Here is a 13,456-nt window from a genome sequence, read left to right on the forward strand (position 1 = left end):
TATTTATTTATTTTTAAATTATTTAATTATTTATTTTTGGGCTTCGGCCCCCCAGTTGTCTGAGGGACAGCAACCCGGCCCCCAGCTCAAAAAGGTTGCCTACCCCTGCTCTGAAGCATCAGAAAACAAGCTAGCTCCCTCCTCAATGTGACATCCCTTCAACTATTTAAACAGGGCTATCATATCATCATCTCTTAACCTTCTCTTCTCCAGGCTAAACATACCCACCTCCCTAAGTTGTTCCTTATAGGGCATGATTTCCAGACCTTTCACCATTTTAGCCACCCTCCTTTGGATATGCTCCAGTTTCTCAACATCCTTTTTGAATTGTGCTGCCCAGAACTGGACACAATATTCCAGAGTGGCACTATTATTTCCCTTGATCTAAACACTATACTTCTATTGATGCAGCCTAAAATCGCATTGGCCTTGTTAGCTGCTGCATCACACTGTTGCCTCATGTTCAATTTGTGGTCTACTTGGACTCCCAGATCCCTTTCACATGTGGTCTCATTCAGCCAGATGTCACTCATTCTATATGTATGCATTTTGTTTTCCCCTCCTAAGTGCAGTAACTTACATTTCTCTGTGTTGAATTTCATTTTGTTAGCTTTGTCCCAGCTTTCTAGTCTATTCAGGTCATTTTGAATTTTAATCCTGTCCTCAGGGGTATTAGCTACTCCGCCTAAATTGGTGTCATCTGCAAATTTGATAAGTATGCCACCAATTCTGTCATCCATGTCATTGATAAAGATGTTGAATAGCACTGGGCCCAAGACAGAACTCTGTGGGAACCCACTGGTCGCTTCTTTCCAGGATGAAAAGGAGCCATTAGTGAGCACCCTTTGGGTTCGGCCAGTCAACCAATTACAAATCCAGGTAACAGTTGCTTTGTCTAGCTCCCATTTACCAGCTTGTTTGCAAGAATATAATGGGGAACCTTGTCAAAGGCGTTACTGAAATCAAGATATACTATATCTACGGCATTTCCTTCATCTATCAAGCTGGTAATTTTATCAAAAAAGAGAGATCAGATTTGTCTGGCATGAGTTCTTTCTCTCAAATCCATGTTGACTTTTTGTGATTATGACATTGCCTTCTAGATGCTCACAGACTCTCTGTTTAATGATCTGCTCCAGAATCTTTCCTGGTATTGATGTCAGACTAACTGGAAGATAATTGGTGGGATCCTCTTTTTTCCCCTTTTTGAAGATGGGGACAGTGTTTGAACTCCTCCAGTCTGCTAGGGCTTCTCCTATTCTCCAGGCGTTCTCAAAAATTATTGCCAGTGACTCCAATGTTGCATTTGCCAGTTCTTTTAATACTCTTGGATGTAGTTCATTTGGTCTTGGAAACTTACAGTATATTAGTTTATGGTGTCACACACACACCCATTGGCCTTCTCCCACACCACACTATACAGAATCCTTGGTATTTTTGTGTTTGTGTGTGTGTTTGTGTGCTAATATTACTCATTAATCGTAACTCCTGCATATTACTAAATGTCATGGTAATAGTTGTGACATAACAACTACCAAAATTAATATTATATCTTTAAATTACAGTATCATATGCACAGCCTCCATGTGTTTATATATACATAGTTCCATGTGGTTGAAGTGAATATTTGATAAAAGGCAATGTTTTTAAACAAAATTTTAAAAGATTTTACATTTTATTTAAAAATTGTTAATTTTTTAAAAATTAGTTTTGAAATTTGAAAGTTGTTTAAAAAAACTGGGGCTCTTCCTTTCACCCCCCCCCCCCCCCCACTGAGCCTCATTCCAGTCACACCATCTCTTCAGCACTTTAAAGGGACACAGCCAATTTCTGCCCAAAAGCAGATGTTTGAGGAGCAGTGGTGTCATCCCCCTTAGGGTGTCACCTGGTGCAATCTGTATCCCCACACACACCTCACAGTGATTACACTGCCCTTCAGTGCATATTTTTTTATAGTATACATAATTGTTCCCCTGTGAGGTAGATCAAGCTGACAAATAGTGACCAGCCCATGATCACTCAGTAAGCTGCATGGCTCACTGGAGATTTGGATCTACACAAGTTCAAATCAGTGGCAACACTAGGAGGGTGCAGGGGTGTGGACCTCATGGGTGACACTCTAGAAGAGGGCATTGACACCCTGTCGGCCCCCGATCTCCCACAGGTGCTCCTTGTGCCCACATGGATGCCACTCTGGGCCTTGGCGGGATCTCCATGCCGGGGAGGGGGGTCTCCAGCCTGGGCTGGCAGCCGTTTCTGCAGCCCGCACAGCATTTCCTCAGCCCACACAGCCATTTGTAACACCCATTCAGCATTTCCCCGACCCTGGAAGTCCCACCTGGATGTCCCACCTCCCAGTAGTCTTGCCCCATGCACAAGGTGACACTCAATGCAGGATCCTCACAGGTTTAAGTCACACATTTTAACCATAATAAGACACTGTCTTAGTATTGTTTATTTCCAAGAGAAAGATACCCAATTTCTACAAGACAACAGCACTGTGGGACCACCATATAAACATCTCAAGATCAAAAAGCAGTGGTGGGCAACTACATGGATGACAGCTGGAAAGTTTAACCCTGGTATATGCCCACTGGCTGGAGTATTCTTGCACCAGGTATTCATGCATCAGCACTGACCTGGAAGTGATGTCACATCACTTGCACTTCCTGTATGGGATCACAGTCAGCTCTGTTTTGCAAGATGTTGGTAGGGTAGAAGATAGGCAGAAGGAAACAGTTGCATTTTCTTAACTTCTATAAAAGTGATCCATACACTGCCTAGGAAGTTCTGAAATTTGTATCACAGCAGTATATCATCCCAACCTTATAAAGATCTACTTTGAAATCCATCACTTTGCAGCTCAATTGTTCACAACCTAACTGTAGATCTTGAAATTTAACCTTTGAAGAATAAGAAAAGCCAGTTTATAGACTGATTGTGTGACTTCTGGGTGTAAAAAATTGCCTAAAGATTTTTAATTTAATTTTTTAAAAATTTAAAACATTCATGGGTTGTTTTCTAGGTCCTTCCTCTGAAATATAGCCTACAGCACCTAATATTTGTTGGAGGTCTCCCATGCAAGTACTAACCAGAGCTAACCCTGCTTAGCTTTCAAGAACAGATAGGATCTTGTTTACAGGCCCTGGCAGCCCCGCACCCTGGCTCACTTCTCCCAGGCTGAGGAAAGGCCCCCTCCAAGCCCCCAAGGCCATGCTTGGATGTAAGGAGGGAAGGGAGGGAGGGGATGGAAAGGAGGGAGGGGGAGCAGGGGGAGGCAGTCTTAGGCAACTCCTGTGAAACGGTTGTTCGACTCCTGAAGGGGTTGCATCCCACAGGTTGAGAAACGTTGCTATAAGGGGAAGAGACCTCCAATGAAGACATTTCCAAGTCTTCTGGACCATGGTTATCCTGGACCAGTGGATATAGAAGATTGCACTACTCCCATGAGACCAAAGGAATAAGACCAGAAAGTGATGTGCTCCTATGAAGAGGTGAACTGGGCCTCAGAGGCAGGATCCCCTCCCTCTCAATAAAGAGTTTGCAGGTAAAAGCATACCTCATACAATCTGCAGTGAATGACACTTCAGAACCTGTTTCCTGTGGGCAATGTTTAATGAAGTACCTACAGCTTAGCTTTATACATTTCATTCTTGGGAAGGATGCTTGAAAAAATGGAGATTATCACACGGGGGATGGGACGTCATTGTCCCATCCCTGTCCTATCCTTCCTGTGCAATCGTGGGAAGGAGTTCCATATGTCATTGAGCATATCTGGAAATTGCCCCATCCGGAATGTGCAAGTGACAGTGATCATGTGGAAGTCTTTCAAATGACGTTGCACGGATTCTGTCATTGTCCCATCATTGAAGTGTCATTGCCCTGGCATTTTGCATTAATGAGAGTTCACGTTAATGCAATGCTACTTCAATGACAGGATAAGAACTATGATATGAAAGGCTTTTGCATGACACCCCCCCCCCACAAATGGGATAAGGATAGAAGAATGATCCTGTCCCTATCCTGTCTGAGTGTGATAATCTCTCTTACGTTAGTACTCACCAATAACCTTGCAAGTAGAACCACTGAGCTTTTGCCTTGTCACACCTCCCTGTGGCTGGTGAACTGCTTTGGAGTCTGCCTCCGAACTGCCCCTCCCAAGACCCCTTTGTGCCATGGTGAGACACTGACTGGAGCTCCAATGCCACAACAAATTATAATCCCTAGAATTCCAAAGCATTGGAGTTTATCCAACGGGATGGGAGGGTCTCAATTTTGAAAGAGAAGCGCGGGCAATTCAAAAATTCACACAATTATGTGATTACTTATCACACCTTAAATTCGCTGTAATGGCCTCCCCAAAAACGCGACCCAGATTCTGTGCAAAGTACCATCACATCGATGGTTTCTTAATTGCAAATGGCATCTTGCGCATGCTCAGTGAAACTCCAGATGATGGAGCATACATATTTAGGTGAGTGAGAAGAGAAACGAAGGACCCCACAGTCTTGACCTAGTTCTTGCTGCAAACTGCGCCATTTCTGACTACCTGGCACTTGACTTTCCACTATCTGCCATCATTTAATTCCTTATCTCTCCTTATACTCCTCCTCCTCGTCATACATTCAACGTCTTTTTCGTGATCTTCAATCTGTCGACTCTAACCATCTTGGTCTGACCCTGGATTCATCCTCTCTTCCTTAAATCTCGGGGATTCTGCTGATTCAGCTATGTCTTTATTTAACCACTCTTTCCTCAACTTTGACCATTTTGCCCCTGTCTCTGTACGCATTCTCCCCAAGACTAGACCTCAGCCCTGGCTTACCCCCAACCATTAAGTTTCTCCGGTCCTGCTCTAGAGCGGCCGAACGTCTTTGGAGAAAGTCCAAAGAGTGGGCTGATTTTAGCCATTCAAGTTTGTCTTTCATCCTTATCACGCGCCCCTCTCATGGCAAAACAGAATTATTACAAATCATGATCTCTGCCAATGAGAGGTGCCTGCAGCGTTTGTTCTCCACCTTCAACACTTTGCTTAAACTTCCCTCTCCTCCTGTCTCTTCTTCTTTCTCTCCTAATGACTTTGCAACTATTCATCTCTAAGATTACCACTATTCGCTCTGAGATAGTCCCTCCTGATTCTCTTCTGCTCTTAATCTTCTATCCCTTCGCCTAACAAATTTTCTGTCTTCCTCCTGCCTCTTTGGATAAACTCTCTACACTCTGAACTCTTCCAACCTGCACCTGTCCTCTTGATCCTATCCTACTCGCTCTAATCTCTATAGCTCCCTCCTTTCTGCCCTCACTTCTCCATATCTTCAATCTCTCTCTCCTACAGGCTCCTTCCCGTGGACTTCAAACATGCTCTCATTCCCCAATTCTGAAAAAACCTTCTCTGAACCCTTCCTCTTTGTCTAGCTATCGTCTGATTTCTCTTCTCCCCTTTCTTCTAGGTTTTGGAACGGGTTGTTTATTTGCGCTGTCTGAGTTTCTGAAGCCAACTCCATTCTCGATCCCTTTCAGTCTGGTTTCGCCTATTCGCCAGGCATCCCAGAGACAGCTCTCACTAAGATCTCGAATGACCTTTTACAGGCCAAGGCTAATGGCCTTTACTCTGTTCTCATTCTCTTGATTTGTCGGCAGCCTTGACACGTTGATCACTGTCTCCTAATTGATGTACTCTCTGACCTTGGGTTTCTCAGACTCTGTTCTCGACGGGTTTAGATCTTAATTGTCTGGCAGATCGTTTGCAGTAGTTGCTAGGGTCAGACTTCTTCTTCTCCTTTCCCTTATCTGTTGGAGTTCCCCAGGGCTCTGTTCTGGGTCCCCTTCTGTTTTCTCCTACACACTGTCCTTAGGAAAACTCATCAGCTCTTTTGGTTTTTCCTACCATCTATATGCCGATGACACACCTGTATCTTTCTGCCCCTGACCTTTCCCAAGGCTGAACAGCAAGTCTCGTCTGCCTTACAGCGTCTCACAGTGGATGCGCCATCGGCGTTTGAAGCTCAACATGTCCAAGACGGAGCTTCTTGTCTTTCCTCCTAAGCCCAACCTTCAACACTCCTTTTCTGTCTCTGTGGACAACATTTCCATTCAACCAGTCCAGCAAGCCCGCAGTCTTGGCTTTATCTTTGACTCTTCTCTTCGTGTATCCTCCATTAGACACAGCAAGGCTTGTAGATTCTTTTTGTACAATATTGCCAAAATCCAACCATATCTCTCCGCCTCTACTGCCAAGATCTGGTCCATGCCCTAGTGATCTCACGACTTGATTACTGTAAGTCCTCCTGGCTGGGCTCCTTTTTCTCACCCGTCCTTTAATCTCTGTCCAGCATTCAGCTGCACCATTACACTTCCACCCAGCTTGACCACATCTCTCCTGTGTTGACACCCTCATGCTCCCTCTCCTTTCCGCATTCAGTATACGCCTGCTGTCGACATTCAAAGCCCTCCATGGACTGGCCCCTCCTTACTATCAGACCTTCTTTCTCCTCATCTTCCCACCAGGGCCCTCCTTCTGGAGTCAAGGGTTCCTGTCCCAGCCAGGATTCCTCTGCCCCAGCCGGATTCGCCCTTTTCACTTGCTGCCCTCACTCCTGGAACCTTCTTCCTCACAAGCAAGAGCCATCACTTCTTTAACCAGCTTCAAAACGGAGTTGAAAACCATCTATTCAGAGAAACCTTCCAGGCATCGCATAATTGTCACTTACTACTGATGTTCTTGTTGTTGGCTGTTTATCGATCCATTTCTGTATTGCTATGTTCTGTATATGCATTATCCTACTTGTGAGTATGTATTTTCCTGGATAATGATTAACCTTCCATTTTGAAGCCAAGCCCTCCCTCCAGTCCATCTGCCTTGGTCCAGGCCTCGGAGGTTAGAGGAACTGCTGGACCTCTTACCCTTTCCCGTCACCACTCCCTTCTCCTTCGTGTCTGTCTTTTAGATTTAAGCCTGAGGGCAGGGAACCGCTAACTAAAAAGATTGCATGTACAGCGCTGTGTAAATTTACAGCGCTTCATAAATAAAGGTAATAATAATAAAATTTACAAAAGACGTTGGCGGGGGAGAAGAATGGTGAAAGAACATGCTCTATCACTTACATGAGCAATATTCACTCTTGTCATGTTAAAAGTGAATAAAATGGTTATCCAATAGCTCCCGGTCCATCCCTCTTAATTAGCAGGCAGCAGCCCCCCCCCAGCATGCTGAAGGACAAGTAAGCAAAATTGATGCAGAATTGCAGGTGGCTTCATAGGAACCCCCCCTTCCAGATGGGGGGGGGGGCGAACCAGGAGTAAAGGAGACAAGCACATCACACCAAACAGCACGCACAGTCAAGTTGCCAGGAACAGGTTTGAGACTTCGCTAGTTCACTGAATTTACTTAACTGTGGATTGACGCGTGATTGCGTTTGGAGTGGGTTCGGACTGCCAGCGATCACGTGTGGTAACCTTTTGTGCAATAACATGAATACACATGATCATTCAGGATAACACTGGATTATACTTCTAATTTCAATCATTGATATGTCCATGAGCTACAGCATTTTAAGGGGTGTCAAACTGGATTATTTTGTGGTGCAGATCTAGCCATGATTAATTAGATCCTGCCTCCAGTTTGGCTTGCCAGATCACTTGCTGAATTATTGATTGAGGATGATTAAATTTCTATCCCACCTTTCTTTCAAGTTGGCATTAAGGAGCTTACCCTTGACGCCTACCTGGCCTAAAGAAGGACAAGGAAGGGTGGGAAGAGCTGATATATCCAGCTCCAAAGAAAAATGATTACATTCCAGGGCTGCATGTAGACAAGAACAAAAAACCTTGTGAATAGCCAGACTTTGCCTTAAGACAGCTCTGAGCTCAAGAGCACAAGAAGGGGGCGGGGGGAGGAGAAACATCTCCATACATTTTTAAAGTGTGAAATGCTTGCTACTTTAACCTCTGGACAAAAAAGAAGTAATCATGGCTGCCAATAAGCCCTAAAGAAACGAACTACAGTTTGAGATATATCCATGACTAAATGTACAAATGTAGAGAAACCAATCCCTACAGTATATCAGTATGGGCAGTTACAGTGATTGGTACTGTATGCCAAAAAAGAACAGTCCCAGCGTGCCATTTTGTCAAGGCACTGGCATATAATCATTTTCAATCAACTACATTGGCCTATTTCTCTTAAAAGATATTACAAGTCCAATACATTCCAAGTCCAACTGTACCAAACAATTTATATTTTGTGCCAATCAAAGCACTAAGCAAAGTCTGATCATTCATTTTAATCAGATGACATGAAACAAAAGCCTCAATGAGGAAACGGTGTCTGAAAATTAGCTTCAGTGGCTGTCTGCAAATTTAAAATTTCTGGTCTCTTAACCATGGTTAAGAGGACACAAACATCCTACAGGTTTACATATCTTTTTTCTTCCAGTTTTCCATTACAAATTCCCTGCCTTATCAACTTAAGTTATAGTTACTATTACATTTCCACAAATAACAGAAGGTGGTATTTCCTATGGTGTAATAGGCATGCCCTTTGAATTTTTGGTGCGGAATTCGGAAGGAATGTGAGAAAGCCTCCTTCCTTTCAGCCTTTCATCACAGTGTGATGTGGCAGATAAAAAAGCCAGTGTGATTCTAGGTGCAAATAATAGTAGTGTCAGATCCATGATGGCGAACCTATGCATGCATGCACGGGGGGCACACAATGCCATTTTGCCAGCACACGGATCAGAAGAAGGAGAAAAGGCATGCGTGTGCCCATTCCTCCTCCTCCTTGCCTTTTTCTGGCCTCCAGCTGTCTCCCAAGACAGCTAGAAGTGAGAAAAGGGAGCTGGGGAGAAGGAGCCAGAGGCATGCACCACTGGCTCCTCCTCCTAGCCCTCTCCCGCCTTCAGTGCCCTTCAAGAGGCCAGGAAAAGGGTGAGGGAGAGGCGTGCCATTTGCTCGTCCCCAGAGCCCTTTCCCGGCCTCCAGCTGGCTCCAGAGGACAGCTGGGGGCAGGGAAGGTCCGTGGGAGGAGAAACAGCCACATACGGCTCTGCTGCCGCCCCACCCCCAAAGGCCCTTCCTCACCCATGCTGTCCCCCAGGAACAGTTGTGGGTCACAAAAGGCCCTGGAGTGAAGGACTGAACTTGTGCCCATGGCTCTGCCCCCCAAGGGCCTTTGGTGACCCATAACTGCCCTTCAGTGACCAGGGAAGGGGCGAGGAAAGTGCGGGTTAGAAGCCCTGCCTGAAAGCCCCTCCCAGAGGGCAGAAGCTCCGCCGCCAGGACAGAACCTGAAAAGGTTTGCCATTACTGGCCTAGATCAAGGGTAGTAAGTGCCCCTCTATTCTGCTTTGGTCAGGCCTTGCCTGGAATACTACATCCAATTCTGAATACCACAAGTCAAAGAAATGTGACAAGCTGGAGCGTATCCAGAAGAGGGTGATATTAAAGGTCTGGAAACCATGCCCTATGAGGAGAAACTAGGGAGCTGGGGATGTTTAGTCTGGAGAAGAGATGGTTAAGAGGTAATATGATAGCCTTACATTTTTGAAGGGGTGTCATACTGAGGATGGATCAACTGTTTTCTTCTGCTGCTCCAGAGATAGGACCTGGTGCAATGGATTCAAACTAAGGATTCCACCTAACATTAGGACGAACTCCTGACAGTAAGAGCTGTTTGACAGTAGAGAATCCTTCCCTGGGAGTGTGGCGGATCTCCTCTTTGGAGGTTTTCAAATAGAGATTGGATGACCATCTGCCAGGGGTGTTTGATTCTGTGTTCCTGCATGGCAGGTTATTGGACTGGATGGTGCTGTGTCTCTTCCAACTCTATGAACTTTATCCCATGGTCCTGGAACGGGCCTGTAGTTCCAAATGGAACGTTCTGGGGATGGGAGGCACGGGGAATGCATTTTACCGCACAGCAAGAACACCGCCATCGAGCATCCCCATCCCATTCCGGATGTGTTCCCCAGGGGGTGATTTCCTGGAACGCTCTCAGCGTTCCGAAAATCACCCCCTCTGGGACATATCTGGAACAGGATGGGGACACTCAGCAGTGGCAGCATTCTCGCTGTGCAGTAAAATGTGTTCCCCGCTGCCTCCCATTCCCAGAACATTCCTTTTGGAACACATAGGCCCATTCAGGGCCAATGCGATAAAGTTCTATGATTCTATGATTCTACCAGGTACTATAATCACAGTTAAAGAACAATGGGGTTATGTTGTTTACTTTATACTCATCAAATTTAAACTGAGTGGCCTGGGGGAAGGGAGGAAATCTAAAGCTGATGCCCTACATACTCTTCAATGAACTAGGATGCTTTCATAAATTATCTGTAACTGTGTTACTGTGGGCAAAGGATTAAATCAATAAATTCAGCTGCTGTGTATGCAAAAAGGGGTACAGCTACAGGCGATAGTTCCATTTCATATCCTATAGCTAGTCACTTATACAGATCAACCACTGGTTCTTCTAACCTAGTGTTGCCAACTTAAACTGGCAGCAGCCTTTAGAAGCATTATTTATTTGTTTATAAGTTTTCTGTCCCCTTTTTTTCTCCTAATGAGACTTAAGTTAACTGTTCATTGCAAAGGATGGGAGAAGGCAGATGGGGGTCTGGATCGCTAAAATTGGGACGCAATGCCTCCAGCTCAGCACAGAGGTGTGCAATAACACCGATCTTAGGAAATTTTCAAAAAATTCCTAACATGCTCAGCCCATTCCAGCACAACCGATATCTCCTACAGCATGTGTAAAATAACAGAAGTTGATGCCTTTTCCAACATGATCAATATTTTAATTGGAGATACCAGAACTAAAGACCTCCTCGAGGTCAGTTCTGTGTTTGAGAAAACCTTGAGCAAGTCCCCTTTCTGTTGTGGGCTTTATTTTCTTTTCCTTTTTTGGATAAAACTTTATAAATCACACTTTTCTCCATGTTTTTCGTGTTATGTAAAAGACTGTAAATATGTAAGGAAAAGCATCTGTTCCAGTTTTATGACTCCATTACAGAAATATGCAGAATGAGAGGTGAAAAAGAGCACAATGCTAATACTTACACTTGCAATTGGCAGCACTGTCCTGCTATATGGACTGGAAGGCCATCAGGAAACAGTTCAGTGGTGGGCAGGCCATTCGCGCGGCATTCACTACTCCACTCTATGCAACAACAGAAAAGGAAATTCAGACGTATGTATGTTCAACATAATTAATATTTAGGAAAAGCATAGTCTAACATATAGAAATCACTTGATAAACCATAGCAACATTGCAACCATGATGTGCCCATTTTTTAAATGAGCAGAGATGTATCACAACCTGAATTATGTTCTAGCCTACATAAAGCAGAACATTTGAATCAAAGAGATTTTATCTATGTGTTGTTACCATCAATAATTCATGAATGGTCTACCTCAATTAGGACTAACCAACAGGACTGCTGCCCAACTGCAAGCTAAATAATAAATACTGAATACAACAATATTGCATTTGAGATATAAATAACTTCCTATTGTTCACCTGACAAAGGCTGCTAAAGTAGTGGTGTAACCATGGCCTCAAGGAATTGGGCAACTGAAGCAGCCTCTTACCACTCCATTGAGGGCACCATGGGTGGCACAGAACGGCGGCAACCAGATGCGTGGCCTGGGTCAGACACCTGTGTAGTCTGCAATGGACCATCAGCAAGGAGTTTTTTGCACCTTGCTTTTGCAGGTTTGGGCTGCCTTAGGAGACCACAGCATGACTTGGACCCAATCTGAAGTGTGCACATCTGAGTCATGCACCTGGATTGGCCTGATGGGCACTGTTGGCCCATAAGTTTCGGCCCATATTGCAGAAATAAAGCAATCTGAAATCACTTAACTGCCATTATCTATCTTGTGTACTTTGTAGTTTGGTAGGGCACCAAAGTTCTTTGACAGACCAGGCTGAATACCTCACACAAACAAACAATCCCAGGATTCCACAGAATAGAGACATGAAAAAACGTGTCAAACTGCTTCATTTCTGTACTGTGACTACATCTTATGCTGGGGGGGGGGATCTACCTGGTTTTACATTTTGACAACAAACAAACATCTATTTACTTCTGCAAACAAAACCTCTCTTCTGATAGTTACCATAAAATTCGGCCCAAAATATTAACATACTAATTTCAGCTTTTGTTCCCACAATGTTGAAAATGATAATGCCATAAATTGGAATACACATTGTTGTCATGGAAGGTGCACCTATGCAAAATTAAGGTAATGTCTTCCTTCGCTCATCTTAGGATGACACCATTATATACTGTACACAGGAAACACTTGTACAAAAGCCCATCTGAGATACAGAAAGAAAATTTATGGATGCATAGTGTTTGTGTTCCTTCAGCCTACTCTAAACATACAACCAAGAGCTAATAAGGTAGCTCTCAAAGCCAGTGTTATGTATTCAAGAACCTATGTGGAAAATAATGAGATAGATACCCTACTCCCGGATATAAGTTAGAGGCGTCTTACTTTGCACGTGCATTCCTCCTGCAGTAATCATCTTCTACCCATGAGTCTTTGTCTCGATAGATCACTCCATTTACTTGACAAGCTTCTCACAGTGACAGTTTTCCAACTGACTAAGCCTCATTTCTGCATAGTTTAGCTATAAATGAAAGTTCTTGATTTAATTTCTGGAATTCATGCACGAGCTTTATATAAACCTTTATATAAACCAAACAAAGAAGTAGTAAACTGATTTTCAGCAGATTTGTATTTTATCATATCAGCAGAACTCACTTTAAAACAGCAGAATTTAAGCTCATGTATCTCAGCTCAGATGAACCAACAGCAATGAAGCACAACTAATTAACACCACACACTACTCCATATGCATGTCATTGGTCTTCAAGTTGAATAAGACAAGCTGAAATCATAAACTATTTCATGGTGGGGACAGGAGACAAGCCTCATGACATCATCTGATCAATAAACTTACAAACAAAATAATACACATTTTCTGGAAAAATATAATTATATCTTAACTGTTTAAACTGTTTGCATATTTATTAAAAGCAAAACATAAAACTTAAGGAAGACTGAACTGGAAAAGAGCAAAGGCCACATGCCTATCTAAATCCTACAGTCAATCCCAAAGCATGACCTGTGACATTAGAATAAACAAGTCTTTCACCTCACTATTTCTATCTGATTTCTCAGTTTGTGGAGAGGCACCATCTCCAATCAGAGTTATAGTTCAGTTCTCTGAATATATAACACATGCATTACCTTAAATCACATTGAAGACCACTGGCTGTTTAAAGTCTTAGGGTGCATCTACACTGTAGAAATAACGTCTTTTGCCACCATTGACATGCTGTAGCTCCATCCTTGGAATCCTGGAATTTGTATGTTTTCCTGCAATTTGTAGTTTAGTCTTCTCTACCAAAGCGTACGGGTATCTTACAAAGCTACAAATCCCAGAATT

At 43.7% G+C, this 13,456-nt stretch overlaps 1 protein-coding gene across 1 annotated transcript in view; it reads right to left on the reverse strand.

Moving 5' to 3' along the window:
• Nucleotides 1-13,456, reverse strand: part of NELL1 (neural EGFL like 1) — a 657,613-nt gene that overhangs the window by 441,745 nt on the left and 202,412 nt on the right. The window contains 3 exon segments of the mRNA XM_042459591.1: nucleotides 7,725-7,729; nucleotides 12,499-12,580; nucleotides 12,583-12,634. Coding sequence (XP_042315525.1) covers nucleotides 7,725-7,729; nucleotides 12,499-12,580; nucleotides 12,583-12,634 — 139 coding nt within the window.

Source organism: Sceloporus undulatus, chromosome 1, assembly GCF_019175285.1.
Source record: "Sceloporus undulatus isolate JIND9_A2432 ecotype Alabama chromosome 1, SceUnd_v1.1, whole genome shotgun sequence".
Lineage (NCBI taxonomy): Eukaryota > Metazoa > Chordata > Lepidosauria > Squamata > Phrynosomatidae > Sceloporus > Sceloporus undulatus.